This window comes from Mobula hypostoma, chromosome 25 (assembly GCF_963921235.1).
Source record: "Mobula hypostoma chromosome 25, sMobHyp1.1, whole genome shotgun sequence".
NCBI lineage: Eukaryota > Metazoa > Chordata > Chondrichthyes > Myliobatiformes > Myliobatidae > Mobula > Mobula hypostoma.
In genome coordinates, this window is record NC_086121.1 from 13,318,275 (window position 1) to 13,332,858 (window position 14,584).

Genomic DNA, 14,584 nt, shown 5'->3' on the forward strand with positions numbered 1-14,584 from the left:
TTTCAGGACCTCATCCCTTTTCCTACCTATGTCATTGGTACCTATCTGTACCACGACCTCTGGCTCCTCACCCTCCCACTTCAGGATATCTTGGACACGATCAGAAATATCCCGGACCCTGGCACCAGGGAGGCAAACTACCATCCGGGTCTCTGGACTGCGTCCACAGAATCGCCTATCTGACCCCCTTACTATCGAGTCCCCTATCACAACTGCCCTCCTCTTCCTTGCCCTACCCTTCTGAGCTACAGGGCCAGACTCTGTGCCGGAGGCACGGCCACTGTCGCTTCCCCCGGGTAAGCTGTCCCCCCCAACAGTACTCAAACAGGAGTACCTGTTGTTAAGGGGCACAGCCACCGGGGTACTCCCCATCACCTGACTTTTCCCCTTCCCCCTCCTAACCGTGACCCACTTGTCTGCCTCCCGTGGCCCCGGCGTGACCACCTGCCTTCCACTCCTCTCTATCACCTCCTCGCTCTCCCTGACCAGACGAAGGTCATCGAGCTGCAGCTCCAGTTCCGTAACGCAGTCCTAATCTATGTGTATTCTTGTTACAGTATGAACATAATCAGGAGCGTATGGTCACTGATTAAATTAATTAGTATTGTATTCTGACTGATAGAAAAGGACAAAATTCTATATTATTTTTGTTACCATTGAATTACCATCTGATCTTTTACTTATCACTTTTTTTTGTTTTTGTCTTCCACCTCAGCCCAGCCCAGACTTTCTTAAAACCTGTGACATTTCAAACTTCACCCAGTTCAGATGAAAGGTAGCAACTTGAAATACTAATTGGCTCTTCATTTCTGCTTAACTTGCCAAGTTTTATGTTTTATACTCTTTCTAAAGTATATTAGTATCACATGGCCATTTCTGAAGATAATAAAGAATGTATGGTCTCCGATAAAGGTTTTAATGGTGAGTAAACGATTGATAAGAATTTGCTGTAGAAATCAGTATCTTATGGTGACTGTGAAGGAGATCACCAATACATGATCACCAGTAATGGAGATTATCATTGAGTTACACTCCTTGCAAAGGCTAATATTGAATGCTTATTGGTGCAATCAGTATTATATGGTCATCGTGGAAAAGATTATCTCAGTGTATTCACTGTCAACGAAATCAGAATTGTATCCTCATTGTTCATGATCAGCTGATCAGCACTTCATGGTCAGTGGAGGGACTAAGTTGTATGATCACCATTAAGCGTGGTCAACCTTGAGTAGTCAGTGTTAAAAACCATCATGCTACTGTTACGAGAAGGATCACTGATGAAATCACTGTTATAATTTACTTTTGTGTTGTATTGTATGTGTATATCAGCCATACATAGTTATTGCTGAGAAGATCATTATAATTGTCATAATTAATAAATACTAGCATTACACAGTCAATTTGGGATCAATGTTGTATGCTCAATGCCAAAGGGATCATTGAGAGGTCATTGTTAAGATCATTATTGCATTAATATCAGTATTATATACAGCAATGTATGCAAGAGGGCCATGTAAGTCACAGTTGAGAGATTAGCATTGCAAGGTCACTGTTGAGATTAGTAACTACGTTGTGATCTGTTTTGTTATGATCACTTTAAACGATCAATATTAATTGACCATTCTTAAGGAGATTGCATTGAATGGTGACTGAAAGAGATTATCATTATACATTCACAATGAACATTGTATCATCACTCATGAAGAAGAGCAATATATTATGGTCAGTATCTGAGTATATTTTTGGTAACTTTTCGCCTTATCCATCTTCACAGGAGTTTAATTGAATGATTAATCCCAACAGTATATTCAACAAACAGCCAACATTAGCATTATGATGTAAACTACTGCATTTGCCCTGGATCATTCTGCTTTCTAGCAGGACCTCCACAGTTTTCCTGGACAAAATCTGGATATGGATCAGAACTGGAATCTGTATATCTTAGCTCAACATTCATGAGTAGACATGTATCTGTCACAGTTGTTTCAAAATATTCTTTAGTTTATTTGTCTCCAGAACAGAATGGAATTGCCATCATATTCTTCTCTGCACTGTTCCTGGAATCTGTATCCCTTCAATAGAACAAAAATTGAGTTGAAGTAGTATTTCTCATTAAAAGCTGAGCATGTTGCACATAGATTGCAAGAATGCAAATTTTAACCACAATTACATAAAAGCTGAGAAACTGAGCTTTATTTCTCAATGGAAAGGAATCAACCAAAGGCCATGTGATTCACAGATAGTTGAAGGTCTTGTGTTACAACTTTAAGCAGTCGAAGAGTTGGTATTAGACCAGAAGTGCCAATCGGCTGAAGACGGAATAAGGTATAGGGCAACACTACTAAGTGAAGTGGAACACACCATCCTTAGTAACACATGATGAACAAGTACCTGGTAAGGGTTTTACGTGTTTTATCTCTGATTTAATCCTCTGGTTATTTCCTATTTCTCCATAACTATTTTAATTAACAAAGCTATTTATTGATAGCCAGTTTTTGCATCTTTCCTACCCTCACACAGAGGTTCCCAACTTGGTGTCCACAAACCCACTGGTTAATGGTAAGGGTCCATGGCATAAAAAAGGATGGGAACCTCTGCTCTAGGAGATCCACAAGTTATTGACCTTTGTATTATTGCAGATGACAGATTGAATTTAAAAATCATGTGTGCACATTTTAAAATTGTCCACAAATGTGCCACACTGAAAAAAAAGTCTAAGGTTATTTATTCAGCACCAGACAGTATAACGGTGTATAATGTATAACTGTGAGCTCAATTCACCAGGAGTTAGCATTGCGCCGAATGAAATGTTTATCTGAATTGTAAATTGAGGGAATGGATCCTGCAAAGGACTTGAATACCACTCGGTTATGAATCAGAGATTAATTACCAGATGAGAGAAGGAGCAAAAGGAAAATAGAGAGAATTGAGAAATTCTGGTTAAATATGCTGAGGCTGCAGATTTGCAGTTTCATAAGAAAATAGACTAATTCATGGAATTCTATCATTTTAAATCTCATTTTGCAGAATTCTGTTGATCATATTTACATTACAAATATTGCTTCATTACATCAAAAAAAAATCTCAAGATGATTGATTTCTTTGACTTACATTTGGAGTACCAGTCCGGTTGTTACATAGCCAAAGCCAATGTATATTTACTTTCATTTTTAATCTGCCGTAGTATGGGGATTTATCTTCCTAAATCTTATCAGTATCTCAGTCATGACAACTTCCAACCCTATTCCTAAAAAGTGTATATTTTTTCAAATCAACGGAATAATCTCATTATTCCAAAATGTAAAAGGATTAACATTCTATCCATTGTCCTTCTGCAAAGAAATTGCATTTAGTACTTGTCTTTAAAAGCTGGTATTTGCATCAACTATAAAAGTTTATAGTCAGTTTTAAAGCTGACTGATAATGCAACAACGTGTATCAACCAAACTGTTTTCTTTCTTACCTACTCTGAATGAAGTATAAAGTGCTTAAACATCGCATTAAGAACTCTGAGCTTTGCCAATAACTGTTTAATGTTAAACGTTTTTAAAAATTTCTATTTTCAGGGTGTCACAAGTATTCTAGTAGGTCTTCATTCTAGTTAGATTAGGCTCCTGATGATGTCTCAGTGAACAGCTTTGACAGAACTTACTAACTTCTTCCAAAAAAAGCACTGAAATATAAGACCATAAGATACAGAAGCAGAATTAGACCATTTGGCCTATCAAACCCACCCTGCCATTTCATCATGGCTGATCCAATTTTCCTCTTAGCTCCAGTCTCCTTCCTTCTCCCCATATTCCTTCATGCCCTGACCAATCAAGAATCTATCAACCTCTGTCTTAAATATACATAAAGACTTGGCCTCCACAGTTGCCTGGGGGAAAGAATTCCACAGATGCGTCACGCTCTGGCTAAAGAAATTCCTCCTCCTCATTGTTCTAAAAGGATGCCCCCCTATTTATATTTCATAAAGACATTTCTATCTGCAATATTTATGCCATGTTTCGAACAATTTTTATTTAACTGGGATTACTGAAGGAAGTTTGATGGAAAATAGAGAGAAACTCCACTAAAACTGTGGGTTGATTATCAGAAGAACAGATTTAAAAGCAATCAGTGAAAGCATCAGCGAGGAGATGAGCAGGGTAGTCGCCCAAGTTGGTGTGTGGTCTTTCGTTGATTCTGCCTTGGTTATTATTCTACAGAGTTATTGAGTATGCCCACAAGAAAATGAATCTCAGGATTATGTATGGTTACATATATGTACAGTGATTATATATTTACTTTGAACTTAGAATTTTGAAGTGAGTTGTTATGATCTGGAGCAAACTGCCTTGAAGGATAGTTAAAGCAATGTTAACTTCAAAAAGAATTTAAATAAATATTTACAAAGGAAAATATTGCTGAATACGGGGAAAGAATAAGAAATTGAGATTAATTTTCACTGTATGGAACATTAAGTTAAAGTGAGCATTCTTTTGAAGGAAAAGGAGAGGTAAAATATCTGTAAATTTTGCCAGGATCTCTCGTGAATCTATTAAAGGACGCTATCTTATGAATTGTAAGAAAGCAGATTCTATTCAGGGACACAGTCCTCCCCTCGTCAGTGCAAATGTCACAGGCTGTTCAGGTAGCTGAAGCTGTACTAGAGCTGTGTTCTGTCCACACTCTTGAACGGATCAGAGAACGACCTTGCCAAGCTGTCGTCGTTCCACACCAGGAGCCTCCGGAAGATCCTCTTGCATCCTCTGGCCAAGAAAGATCTCCAGCCACACCTTGCTCCTTCAGTGTCACCAAGAGGACATGGCCACAATCATCATGAGGAAATGGGCACATGATGAGAAGCGAGGCCAACTCCATCATCAAGACAGCATTTCATTGGACCCCTGAAGGGTGGAAGAATTACGGGAGACCAACAACAACTTAGTACTGCATGATATAGGCAGAAATGAGGACCCTGAACCACACCTGGGGCACAATAGAGAAGATTGCAAAGGACAGACAGAGATGGAGGACCTTCATTGCTGTCCATAATGCCAGTGGGATAACAGACGTTTCATGATGATGATGATGATGATGGATGTTCAGGTAACTGATTACTTATTTCTGTCTGAAAAGTCACAGGTGTGTAGTTTATCACAACTCTATATTTAGAGAGGGGCAGCATCAGTGATGCCACCTTCTACATGAGGCATTGAACCACAGCCTGATGTATCAGTTATCTAAAAGACGCTGAGCACTAGATAAAGAGCACAGAAATTCTTTAGGAATCCACACCAGTATCTGTCTCTGAGTGCATCCACCTACGAACAAATTGTGTGAACTTTAATCTGTTAAAGTTTGTCGGATCTTGTGACAAATTTGATGATGACGTTACAGAAATGATTTAAAAAGTAATTTCTCAGTTAAAAAATGATTGGGATACCCTTAGGTTGTAAATAAAAACAGATTATTCCAAGCAACATACACAAAATGCTGGAGGCACTCAGTAGGTCAGGCAGCATCTATGAAAATGAATAACCATTCAAGTTTAGGAATGAAACCCTTCTTCAGGACTGAGAAGGAAGGGGGAGGACACCAGAATAATAACGGTGGGAGAAGGGGAAGGAGGCTAGCTGGAAGGTGATAGGTGGAGCCCAGGTTGGGGGGGTGGTGGAGAAAGTCAAGAGCTGGAGAAGAAGGAATCTAATAGGAGGAGTGTAGACCATAGGAGAAAGAGAAGGAGGAGGGGACACAGGGGGAAGTGATAGGCAAGTGAGAAGAGGTAAAAGGTCAGAGTGAGGAATAGAGGAAGGGAGGAGGTGATTTTTTTTACTAGAAGGAGAAATCGATATAAATGCCATCATTCTTCCTAGATCTTCCTCATTGCACTGTTTCTGATCCCATATTTAACTGAAATAACTGGATTGTCTCTTTTTGATGGGAAATTTGCATTCTTTATAACAGAAATCTTTAACTTAGGCAACACTGAGGCACTTAGACTTTTTAAACCACGAAAAAGTGCATCAACGGAGTTCTGAAACGTCAATGCAGATTTTTTAGTTCATCTGGATTTTCCCGCAAAAGTGAAACCGCACGAGGCGTGCAAAATGTTGATGAAGAGAACTACCTGATGAGATATCTTCACAACGGCTCAGAAGACCGATTTTAAAGAAACAACTAGTATTGGCATCTTTTATATCTGTGACAATGGAGGGGAGGCTGGTTTCTGTGATGTGCTGAGCTGTCTCTATAATTCGATGCGCTTTCTTGCAGTCACTGGCAGAGCAGTTGCATCCAGAAAGGATATCTTTGATGGTGCTTCAATAAAACTCGGTAAAAGCTAATGGAGACATGCTAAATTTCTTTAGCCTCCTGAAGTGCTGGGGAGCTTTCTTGGCTGTGGTATCTACATGGCTAGACCAGGACAACCTTTTGGTGATGATGTACTGCACCTTGTTTGGCATCACTTCAAATTCAATGTGGTGCATGGCAAAGGTACACAGAAGGCACCAGGTTTTAGATTAAATTCATTCATGTAAAAAACTAGCGTTATGCAAAAAAATCTCGAGCCTGGATCTTCCTTCGTGGTGCGCTGAAGTAGGAGCCTAAAATTACGCTGAGGAACTGAAGTGAGAATTTCCCATTCAGAGGCAAGAGGGCCAGCCATTGAGTCAACGATGACCCTAAACTGTAAAAGAACTGGGAGCAGGCCAGCTGTTTACTTTCCTGACCAAATGTGATACGTCACTCTACCAGAGGGGTGGAATAGGCAAAGAAAGGGAAACGCTTCAGAAATAAAGAGAGAAACTTTTTAGCTTTGAAGTTATGTGAGCTGTAGTTACGTGGGGCAAGAGCTAATTGTTAACATGAATAAGCTGACAATGGACTACTTCAGCATTTTAAAATGCAAACTATGTTCAGTTTAGAAACTGTACTGTCGCTAATAGCATTTATTTATTTAGAAAATTCCCATCTAATAAATCACCAATCCAAAGAGTTCCCAGAAAAAATCAGATCATAATATTGACTCCTTAACATAAATTATATCATTGGTTCCCTATCAATTAGAACACTTCTAAACTCAACGTCAGTTTGATGTTCTTTGGAGGTGAGTGGAACAGTCCACTTTTCTTTCTTCCAGCCCTCTTCAGATGTCCGCCAACCAGCAAGTTGTGAGGCAACTATTTCTTGGAAACAATTTGTAGGTAGGTTGTTTTTTTTAAAAAGAGCGCTCCACTATAAATCATTCTGATTTTATTTGCTAAGTGAGGAGCTGGAAATTTTTGAACTCCCCAGTGCAGGGAGTCAATGTTTAGAGTCGATGACTAATCACTTTGCGCACAGTTGGGAATTCCAGACCTTAAACTAGATTATAGCAATAATTTGCCAGATTGGTTTCAGATGAAGAAATCCACAGTTATTGATGAAGGAAGTATTATTTTTCTTTTCTTGTTGGTCACCCTAAAACAGACCCACTCACTCCATGACCATTGCTGTTTTAGCATGACTGGTCTGGAAACATGTTGGATACTTAGGAGGAGACTGACCCTTAGATCGTATCTTTGTCTCGTGGTCCTCCTTCCTTCTCCCTTTCATAGTTTCAGTCCTTTGGCAGGTTGCCTTTGAACAGCTTGGCTGACAAACTCAGCGGCCAAATTATAACATCCAGCAAGCCCAGGAGGTGCTTAAACTGGGCGGTATTCAGATACAGAATTAGAATCGTGTTGGATTGAAAACAGACCACTATTAGAGAAAAGCAATTTTTTTAAATGGTTTAAGTGTGATAAAGAACAAAAGGAGCATTCTTGTATTTTAGTGATTCATTAAAAGTACCGAAATGAGTATTTTTAAAAATTATTTTTCATTATTAATGGTAAATATAGCAGACTAGCACCACATTTCCCTATGGTACGGAGAATGAAGTGGCTGAAGAAATTGTTTTGGTGAAAACAGAAATTGTCAGAACTTTGCAGATGGGCTAGGTAAAAGCAAGGAATGTGCATTAGTAGTTTATATTTAATAAGTCTACTTACAGCCTTCTGAAACCCTGAGGGTTAGGAAATGTTGGCTTCAAGGTGCACATATGTAAGCAGATGGAAACCTTTATGGAAAAAAATTCCTTTACTAATTAAGGTATTCATATTCCAAAGGAGAGAAGGAGTTCTGTTCACAATAGATTCTGCTATATAGTGTTTCATCACTTGAAGCTGAACGTGAAAATTTAACCCGATAGACTGACTGTGCCAAGCTATCTGCTTAGAGCATATAAAAGCGTTTTGTAAAGTGGTCCTAACCTTACTTAGAATTAGCTATGAACATTTAGGCAAGGAAGCAGAAAGTTTTAGTCTTTGGTTTGGTCCATACTTTAGCTACAAGTTGAATAAGAGTGCTGTATCATATATTTTATCAGATTGTTCAGAATTTCCTGAAACATTCAAAAGTTGTATGGGGCTTGCAGGATAGATGTGGAGATGCTTCTGTTGGAAGTGACGTTGTCATAGATGGCCGTGAAAGCCAAGTCATTGAGTATATTTAAAGCAGAGATTGATAGGTTCTTGATTAGTAAAGGTGCCAAATGTAACAAGGGGAAGGCAGGAGAATGGGGTTCGGAGGAATAATAAATCAGTCATGCTTAAATGGGCAAAGCAAACTCGATGGACCAAATGACCTAATTCTGCTCCTATGTCTTATGGTTTTATATAGCAACATTCGCCTCTAAATCTTATGCTTTAAGAAAACCTACTTAGACAGCTAGCACCCAAGGAACCCCACAGGAGGTGAGAAAAGAAATATAGCAAGTGAAAGCATTGTGCTTTAGAATAGCAAAAACACTTGTTATTGAGCTAAAGCTTGTGGCAATGGTGTGAAAACTTGAAAAAAAATCTTTTAATTAGGTAGGGTAAGTTTTTCTATTCAATCGTGTCTGCTGTGGACTTGCAGATTAGGCCTTGCTTGGAGACTAGAACTCTTGACTGAACCCCAGAAAGTAAAGATGTCACAAATTACAATGGGAGAATGGAAATGGAACTAGATCCAATTAAAACAGGCTTAAGTTTAATGACCTTTAATGCTGTAATTTAAGTTATCTTTTAATGAATTATCTTCCATGAAAACTTCCTGTTCTTATTTGTTGTATCAAAGGGAGAAAACTTCTTAATAATATGCAGCAGCACACATAAAATGCTGGAGGAACTCAGCAGGTCAGGCAGCATTTATGGAAATAAATAAACAGTTGATGTTTCGGGTCATGACCCTTCTTCTGATATTATTGATACAAATTTTTTAAAAGGTTGAGTTTACAGATTACAGAGTTACAACAAAAATGAAATATATCGAAGAAACATAGCAGATCCATCGTTTTGTGTAGATAATGAAGAAGCCTTAATAAATTGTGTGGCAACTCTGCATCTCACTTGCTTCTTTGGGAACTACACCCAAAAGATTAATATGTACAGTCCTGAGGGACCCTTTGTAATTTCTAGCATTTTAATGCTTTTTTTTATTGTGATTACAGTTCCTCCATACAGAATGAAGAAACAGCTGGTTTATTGACTGCAATATTTAGATGGTACAAATGTTCTGTTCTGCTATTTTTCAGATTGTTGATGAGCTGGGGAATATAAAATTCTGCATTGACGCAAACCAGGCTGGAAGCGGGAACTGGCTAAAGTACATACGTTCAGCACACTCCTACAACCAGCAAAATTTAGTAGCGTGTCAGATTAATGACCAGGTGAGTTGCCTTCATGGAACTGATTCCAGAATCCTGTTGTGAAGCAATGCCTTTTGATCGAACTCCATGTACAAAGCTAGGTGCAATTGTCTGGAAAGAATTTCACAATAAAAATACAGCACAGCATCAGACATACTAAAGGAAAGATTGAATGTTGCAACACCGCAAAGAGCTGGAAGTCAGCAGTGTTAAAATGCGGAAACATGCTTGGTTAATGTATGTTTTTTTATGATATGTCGTGTACGTTAGTCAACCTGAGAGAGAAACTCTGCTGCAAAATAGGGCTAACTGGAACATCTTATGTAAATAGCTTTTAAATTCATTTGTAAACCTATACTTGGGTTTGAAAGTCATGAGGCAGCTAGTGCAAAGAGGTGCTTATTTAAAAGCAGAATATTCACTCTTTCTTTTGCAATGTCAACATGGGAATAAACAACAAACATTCCATAGATTATAAGAAAGAATTGCCTATGCAATCATAAATATAATTAAACATATTTCTTAATAGAGCACCATTTCCATTTACCAAAGGATTGTCAACTTATGAGATGCTTCTTTTTTAATGCGCACATCTTGGCAATTTTATAAAAATGTTTCATCTTAGGTCCCTGGACCTGCTGCATTTTGCTTATTGCCACAATAGGTCTTCAGCGGATGCAATCTCACTTAAGGCTGATTTATACCTGTGCGTCAACTCAACACCATACCTACGGCATCACCGCGAACCCTACGCCGTAGCCTGACGCGCACCTCTCCCAAAATGTAACTATGCGTCACAGCAACGCAGACCGCAACAACTGTGATTGGTCCAGCTGGGAGCACCGCATCTCCTCCTACGCTGCAATAGCTTCCCATTGGCCGACTGAAGGGCAGGGAAGGAACTCTGGCTGCAATGCTTTCCATAAAGCTTTACAGACCTCCAAAATTATGGAGGACACATTTCGCTTTTACGAAAAAAGACGCTAGCTTTAAACTTATTTACCCCGAGAAAGACTACCATGACCATGAAGCCTTGCATGGGCAGGTGTATGCACATGCGCGACGTGCCGGAATTGCTGAGCGACGCAGACACACCAACACACAAGTATAAATGCTCACAACGCGCGTAGGCCACTTGCGTAGGTTACGGCATTGAGTTGACGCACAAGTATAAGTCAGCCTTTACTCTCCACTTAGCCTTGGATCACCTGGACAATGGCAATACTTACCTCAGGTTGGTGTTTATTGATTATGGCTCAGCGTTCAATGCAATCATATCCTCAGTTCTAATCTATGAGTTCCAAAACCTGGTCCTCTGTACCTCCCTCTGCAGCTGGATGCTTGACTTACTCACTAGAAGTCTACAGTCAGTGCAGATTGGAAGTAACATCTCTTCACTGGCGACACTGGCGCACCTCAAGCATGCATGATTAGCCCACCTCTCTACTCCCTCTACACCTGTGACTGTGTGGCTAGGCACAGTTCAAAAGCCATCTATAGATTTGCCAATTGTTGGCATCTCATAAACTGGCAATCCTTTGGTAAATGGAAATTATGCTGTATGAAGAAATACGTTTAGTTAAGTTTATGATTGTTGGCAGAGTTTAATGGTGCTGAGGCGGAGTATGGAAGTGAGATAGATCAGCTGGTTGAGTGGTGGCTCAACAAATACCTTGTACTCAGTGTCAGTAAGACCAAGGAATTGATTTTGGACTTCTGGCAGGGTAAATCAAGGAAACACACACCAGTCCTCATAGAGGGATTAGCAGTGGAAAGGGTGAGCATTTTCAAGTTCCTGGGTGTCAACGTCTCTGAAGACCTATCCTGGGTCCAACATATTGATGCAATTACAAAGAAGGCATGACAGCAGCTGTATTTCATAAGGAGTTTTTGGAGACTTTGTGTGCCGCCAAAGACTCTCACAAATTTCTGCAGTTGTACCACGGAAAACATTCTAACTGGTTGCATCACCATCTGATATGGAGGAGCCACTGCACGGAATTGGAAAAGCTGTAGAAAGTTGTAAACTCGATCAGCTTCATCGTGGGCACAAGTCTCCCCAGCATAGAGGACAACTTCAAAATGTCATACCTCAAAAAGGTGGCAGCCATCATTAAGGACCTTCATCGTCCAGGACATGCCCTCTTCCCATTGCTACCGTCAAGGAGGAGGTACAGGAGCCCAAAGAGACACACTCAGTGTTTCAGCAACAGCTTCTTCCCCTCCACCATCAGATATTAGATTAGATTAGATTATGTGGACACGCAGTCCTCTTTTATTGTCATTTAGTAATGCATGCATTAAGAAATGATACAATATTCCTCTGGTGTGATATCACAGAAACACAGGACAGACCAAGACTGAAAATCTAACAAAACCCACATAATTATAACATACAGTTACAACAGTGCAACAATACCATAACTTGATGTAGAACAGGCCATGGGCACAGTAAAAAAGTTCAAAGTCTCTCGAAGGTCCCACATCTCACGCAGACGGGAGAAGGAAGAAAACTCTCCCTGCCATGCACGACCACAGTCCGACTCTGAGTCGTTCGAAAACTTTGAGCTCCGATCAGCCCTCCGACACCGAGTACCGAGCACCATCTCTGCCAAACGCTTCGACCCCAGCCTCGGTCGCCAGCAGCAGGCAAAACCGGGGATTTTGGGGCCTTCCTGCCAGAGATTCTCGATCGCACTGTAGCAGCAGCAGCGAACCGGGCATTTCAGAAATTTCTCTAGATGTTCCTCTGTGCCTTCTCACGTCTGTCTCCATCAAATCAGAATTGTGCACGGCACTCTACTTACAAATACGATATCATTTCACCGGAGAGCTGCGCGCACTGTGTCGCGCCGCCATCTTCTCCTCCCGCCCAGATATCTGGATGAACAATGAATCCATGAGCACTACTTCTCTTTGTTTGCTCTATTCTTGCACTATTTACTTAATTTAATCATATATACACACATCCTATTGTAATTATAGTTTTTTAATTATGTATTGCAATATACTGCTGCCACAAAACGACAAATTTCATGACATTTGCCGGCGATATTAAATCTGATTCTGAAATGTGCAATCCCTAGACAGAGTTTTGGGACTGTACCATCAACCTTGTCCTCTACTATCAATGTAGTTTCAGTGAGATCTTCTTGTTGGGAAATATAGAAGAAGAATCTTCAAACAGATGTCCAATGACAATTTGCAGGTTCCAGATGCTGGCTTACAGTGCACAATATCATTACGGCTCAAGGCGTCAGAGTTCAGAGTTCAATTTTAGCATCATCTGTTCTCCCCATGACTGTGTGAGGTTCCTCTGGGTGTGCTGCTTTCCTCTCACAATCCAAGGACGTACTGATTGCTAAGTTAATTGGTCATTGCAACAATTTCCTGTGGTTAGGCTAGAGTTATTTAGGTGGGCTCCGAGGCAGTGCGGCTCTTGGGCCTGAAAGGCCGGTTTTGCACTTCATCTCTAAACAAAAATTCTGCTGTCAGCCACATTGTGGTTCGGTGAAATTGAGTTGACAGAATTTTCAGGGGTTGAAACGCCAGTTTCAGTACTGGTCTCTCATTGGAGGGTAAATTATGCATCACAACTGCGTTGCAAATATTTATTAGGAACTATAGATTTAAACTTCAGAATTGGCTTTCCAGTCTCTTGACTATGTACTATCACGGAAGATAAAGTGGTCTGGACAGTATTTGGGAACAATTTTAATCTCACCGCCCTGTTGAGAAACCAAAGAGTTTAAGAGAGTAATGACTCTAAAACCCACCTGAGTTTACTCCTCCTCAAAGTCAACAGCGATTATGCAGTGTAAAAGTGGCATTCCACCAGCACTGTGAGTTTCCAAAGTTCAAAGTAAATTTGTTATCAAAGTACACAAATGTCACCGCATGCAACCCTGAGATTGATTTTATTGCAAGCGTTCACAGTAAATACAAGAAACACAACAGGATCAATGAAAACCGCACCCACCAGAACAGATAAACAATCAATGTGAAAAAGACAACTAACTGTGTAAAAACAAAAAGAAAGAAAAGAAATAATAAAAAATCTTAAACAAATAAAAAAGCCAATCAATATTGAGAGCATGAGATGAAGAGTCCTTGAAAGTGAGTCCACTGGCTCATAGGTCCAAAGGAACATGGGGAACAGTTCAGTGACGGGGTGAGTGAAGTTAGCACCTCTGGATCAAGAGCCTGATGGTTGAGGGGTAACAACTGTTCCTCAACTTAGTGGTGTGGGTCCTAAGGTTCCTGTACCTTCTCCCTAATGGCAGCACCAAGAAGAGAGCATGATCTGAGTGGTGGGGGGTCCTTGATGATGGTTGCTGCTTTCCTGCGACAGCACTCCATATGGATGTGCTCAGTGGTGGGAAGGGCTTTCCCTGTGATGGACTGGGCCGTATCCACTACTTTTTGTAGGCTTTTCCATTCAAGGGCATTGGTGTTAAAAGGCCATTATGCAACCAATTAATATACTGCCCACCATACATCTATAGAAGTTTGTCCAAATTTTTGATGAATTGCCAAATTTTTGCAAACTTCTAAGAAGGTAAAGGCACTGTTGTGCTTTCTTTGTTATGGCACTTAAGTGCTGGACCGAGGACAGATCCTCTGAAATGATAACACCAAGGAATTTAAAGTTTCTGACTCTCTCCACTTCTGATCCCAGATGAGGACTGGCTCATAGACACCTAGTTTCCTCCACCTGAAGCGGTTGTTGTTGTGGCACCATTCGGTCAGATTTTCAATCTCCCTCTTATATGCTGATTCATCACCACTTTTGATTTGGCCACCGACAGTGGTGTCATCAGCAAACTTAAATATGGTTTTGGAGCTGTACTTAGCCTCACAGTCGTTAGTATAAAATGACTAGAGCAG

General features: G+C 40.2%; 1 protein-coding gene across 1 annotated transcript in view; it reads left to right on the forward strand.

The window, feature by feature from the left end:
- prdm16 (PR domain containing 16) overlaps positions 1–14,584 on the forward strand; it is a 760,985-nt gene that overhangs the window by 603,682 nt on the left and 142,719 nt on the right. Inside the window, exon 3 of the mRNA XM_063033179.1 lies at positions 9,584–9,718. Within this exon, the coding sequence (XP_062889249.1) occupies positions 9,584–9,718 (135 nt within the window). The remainder of the gene's footprint in view (positions 1–9,583; positions 9,719–14,584) is intronic.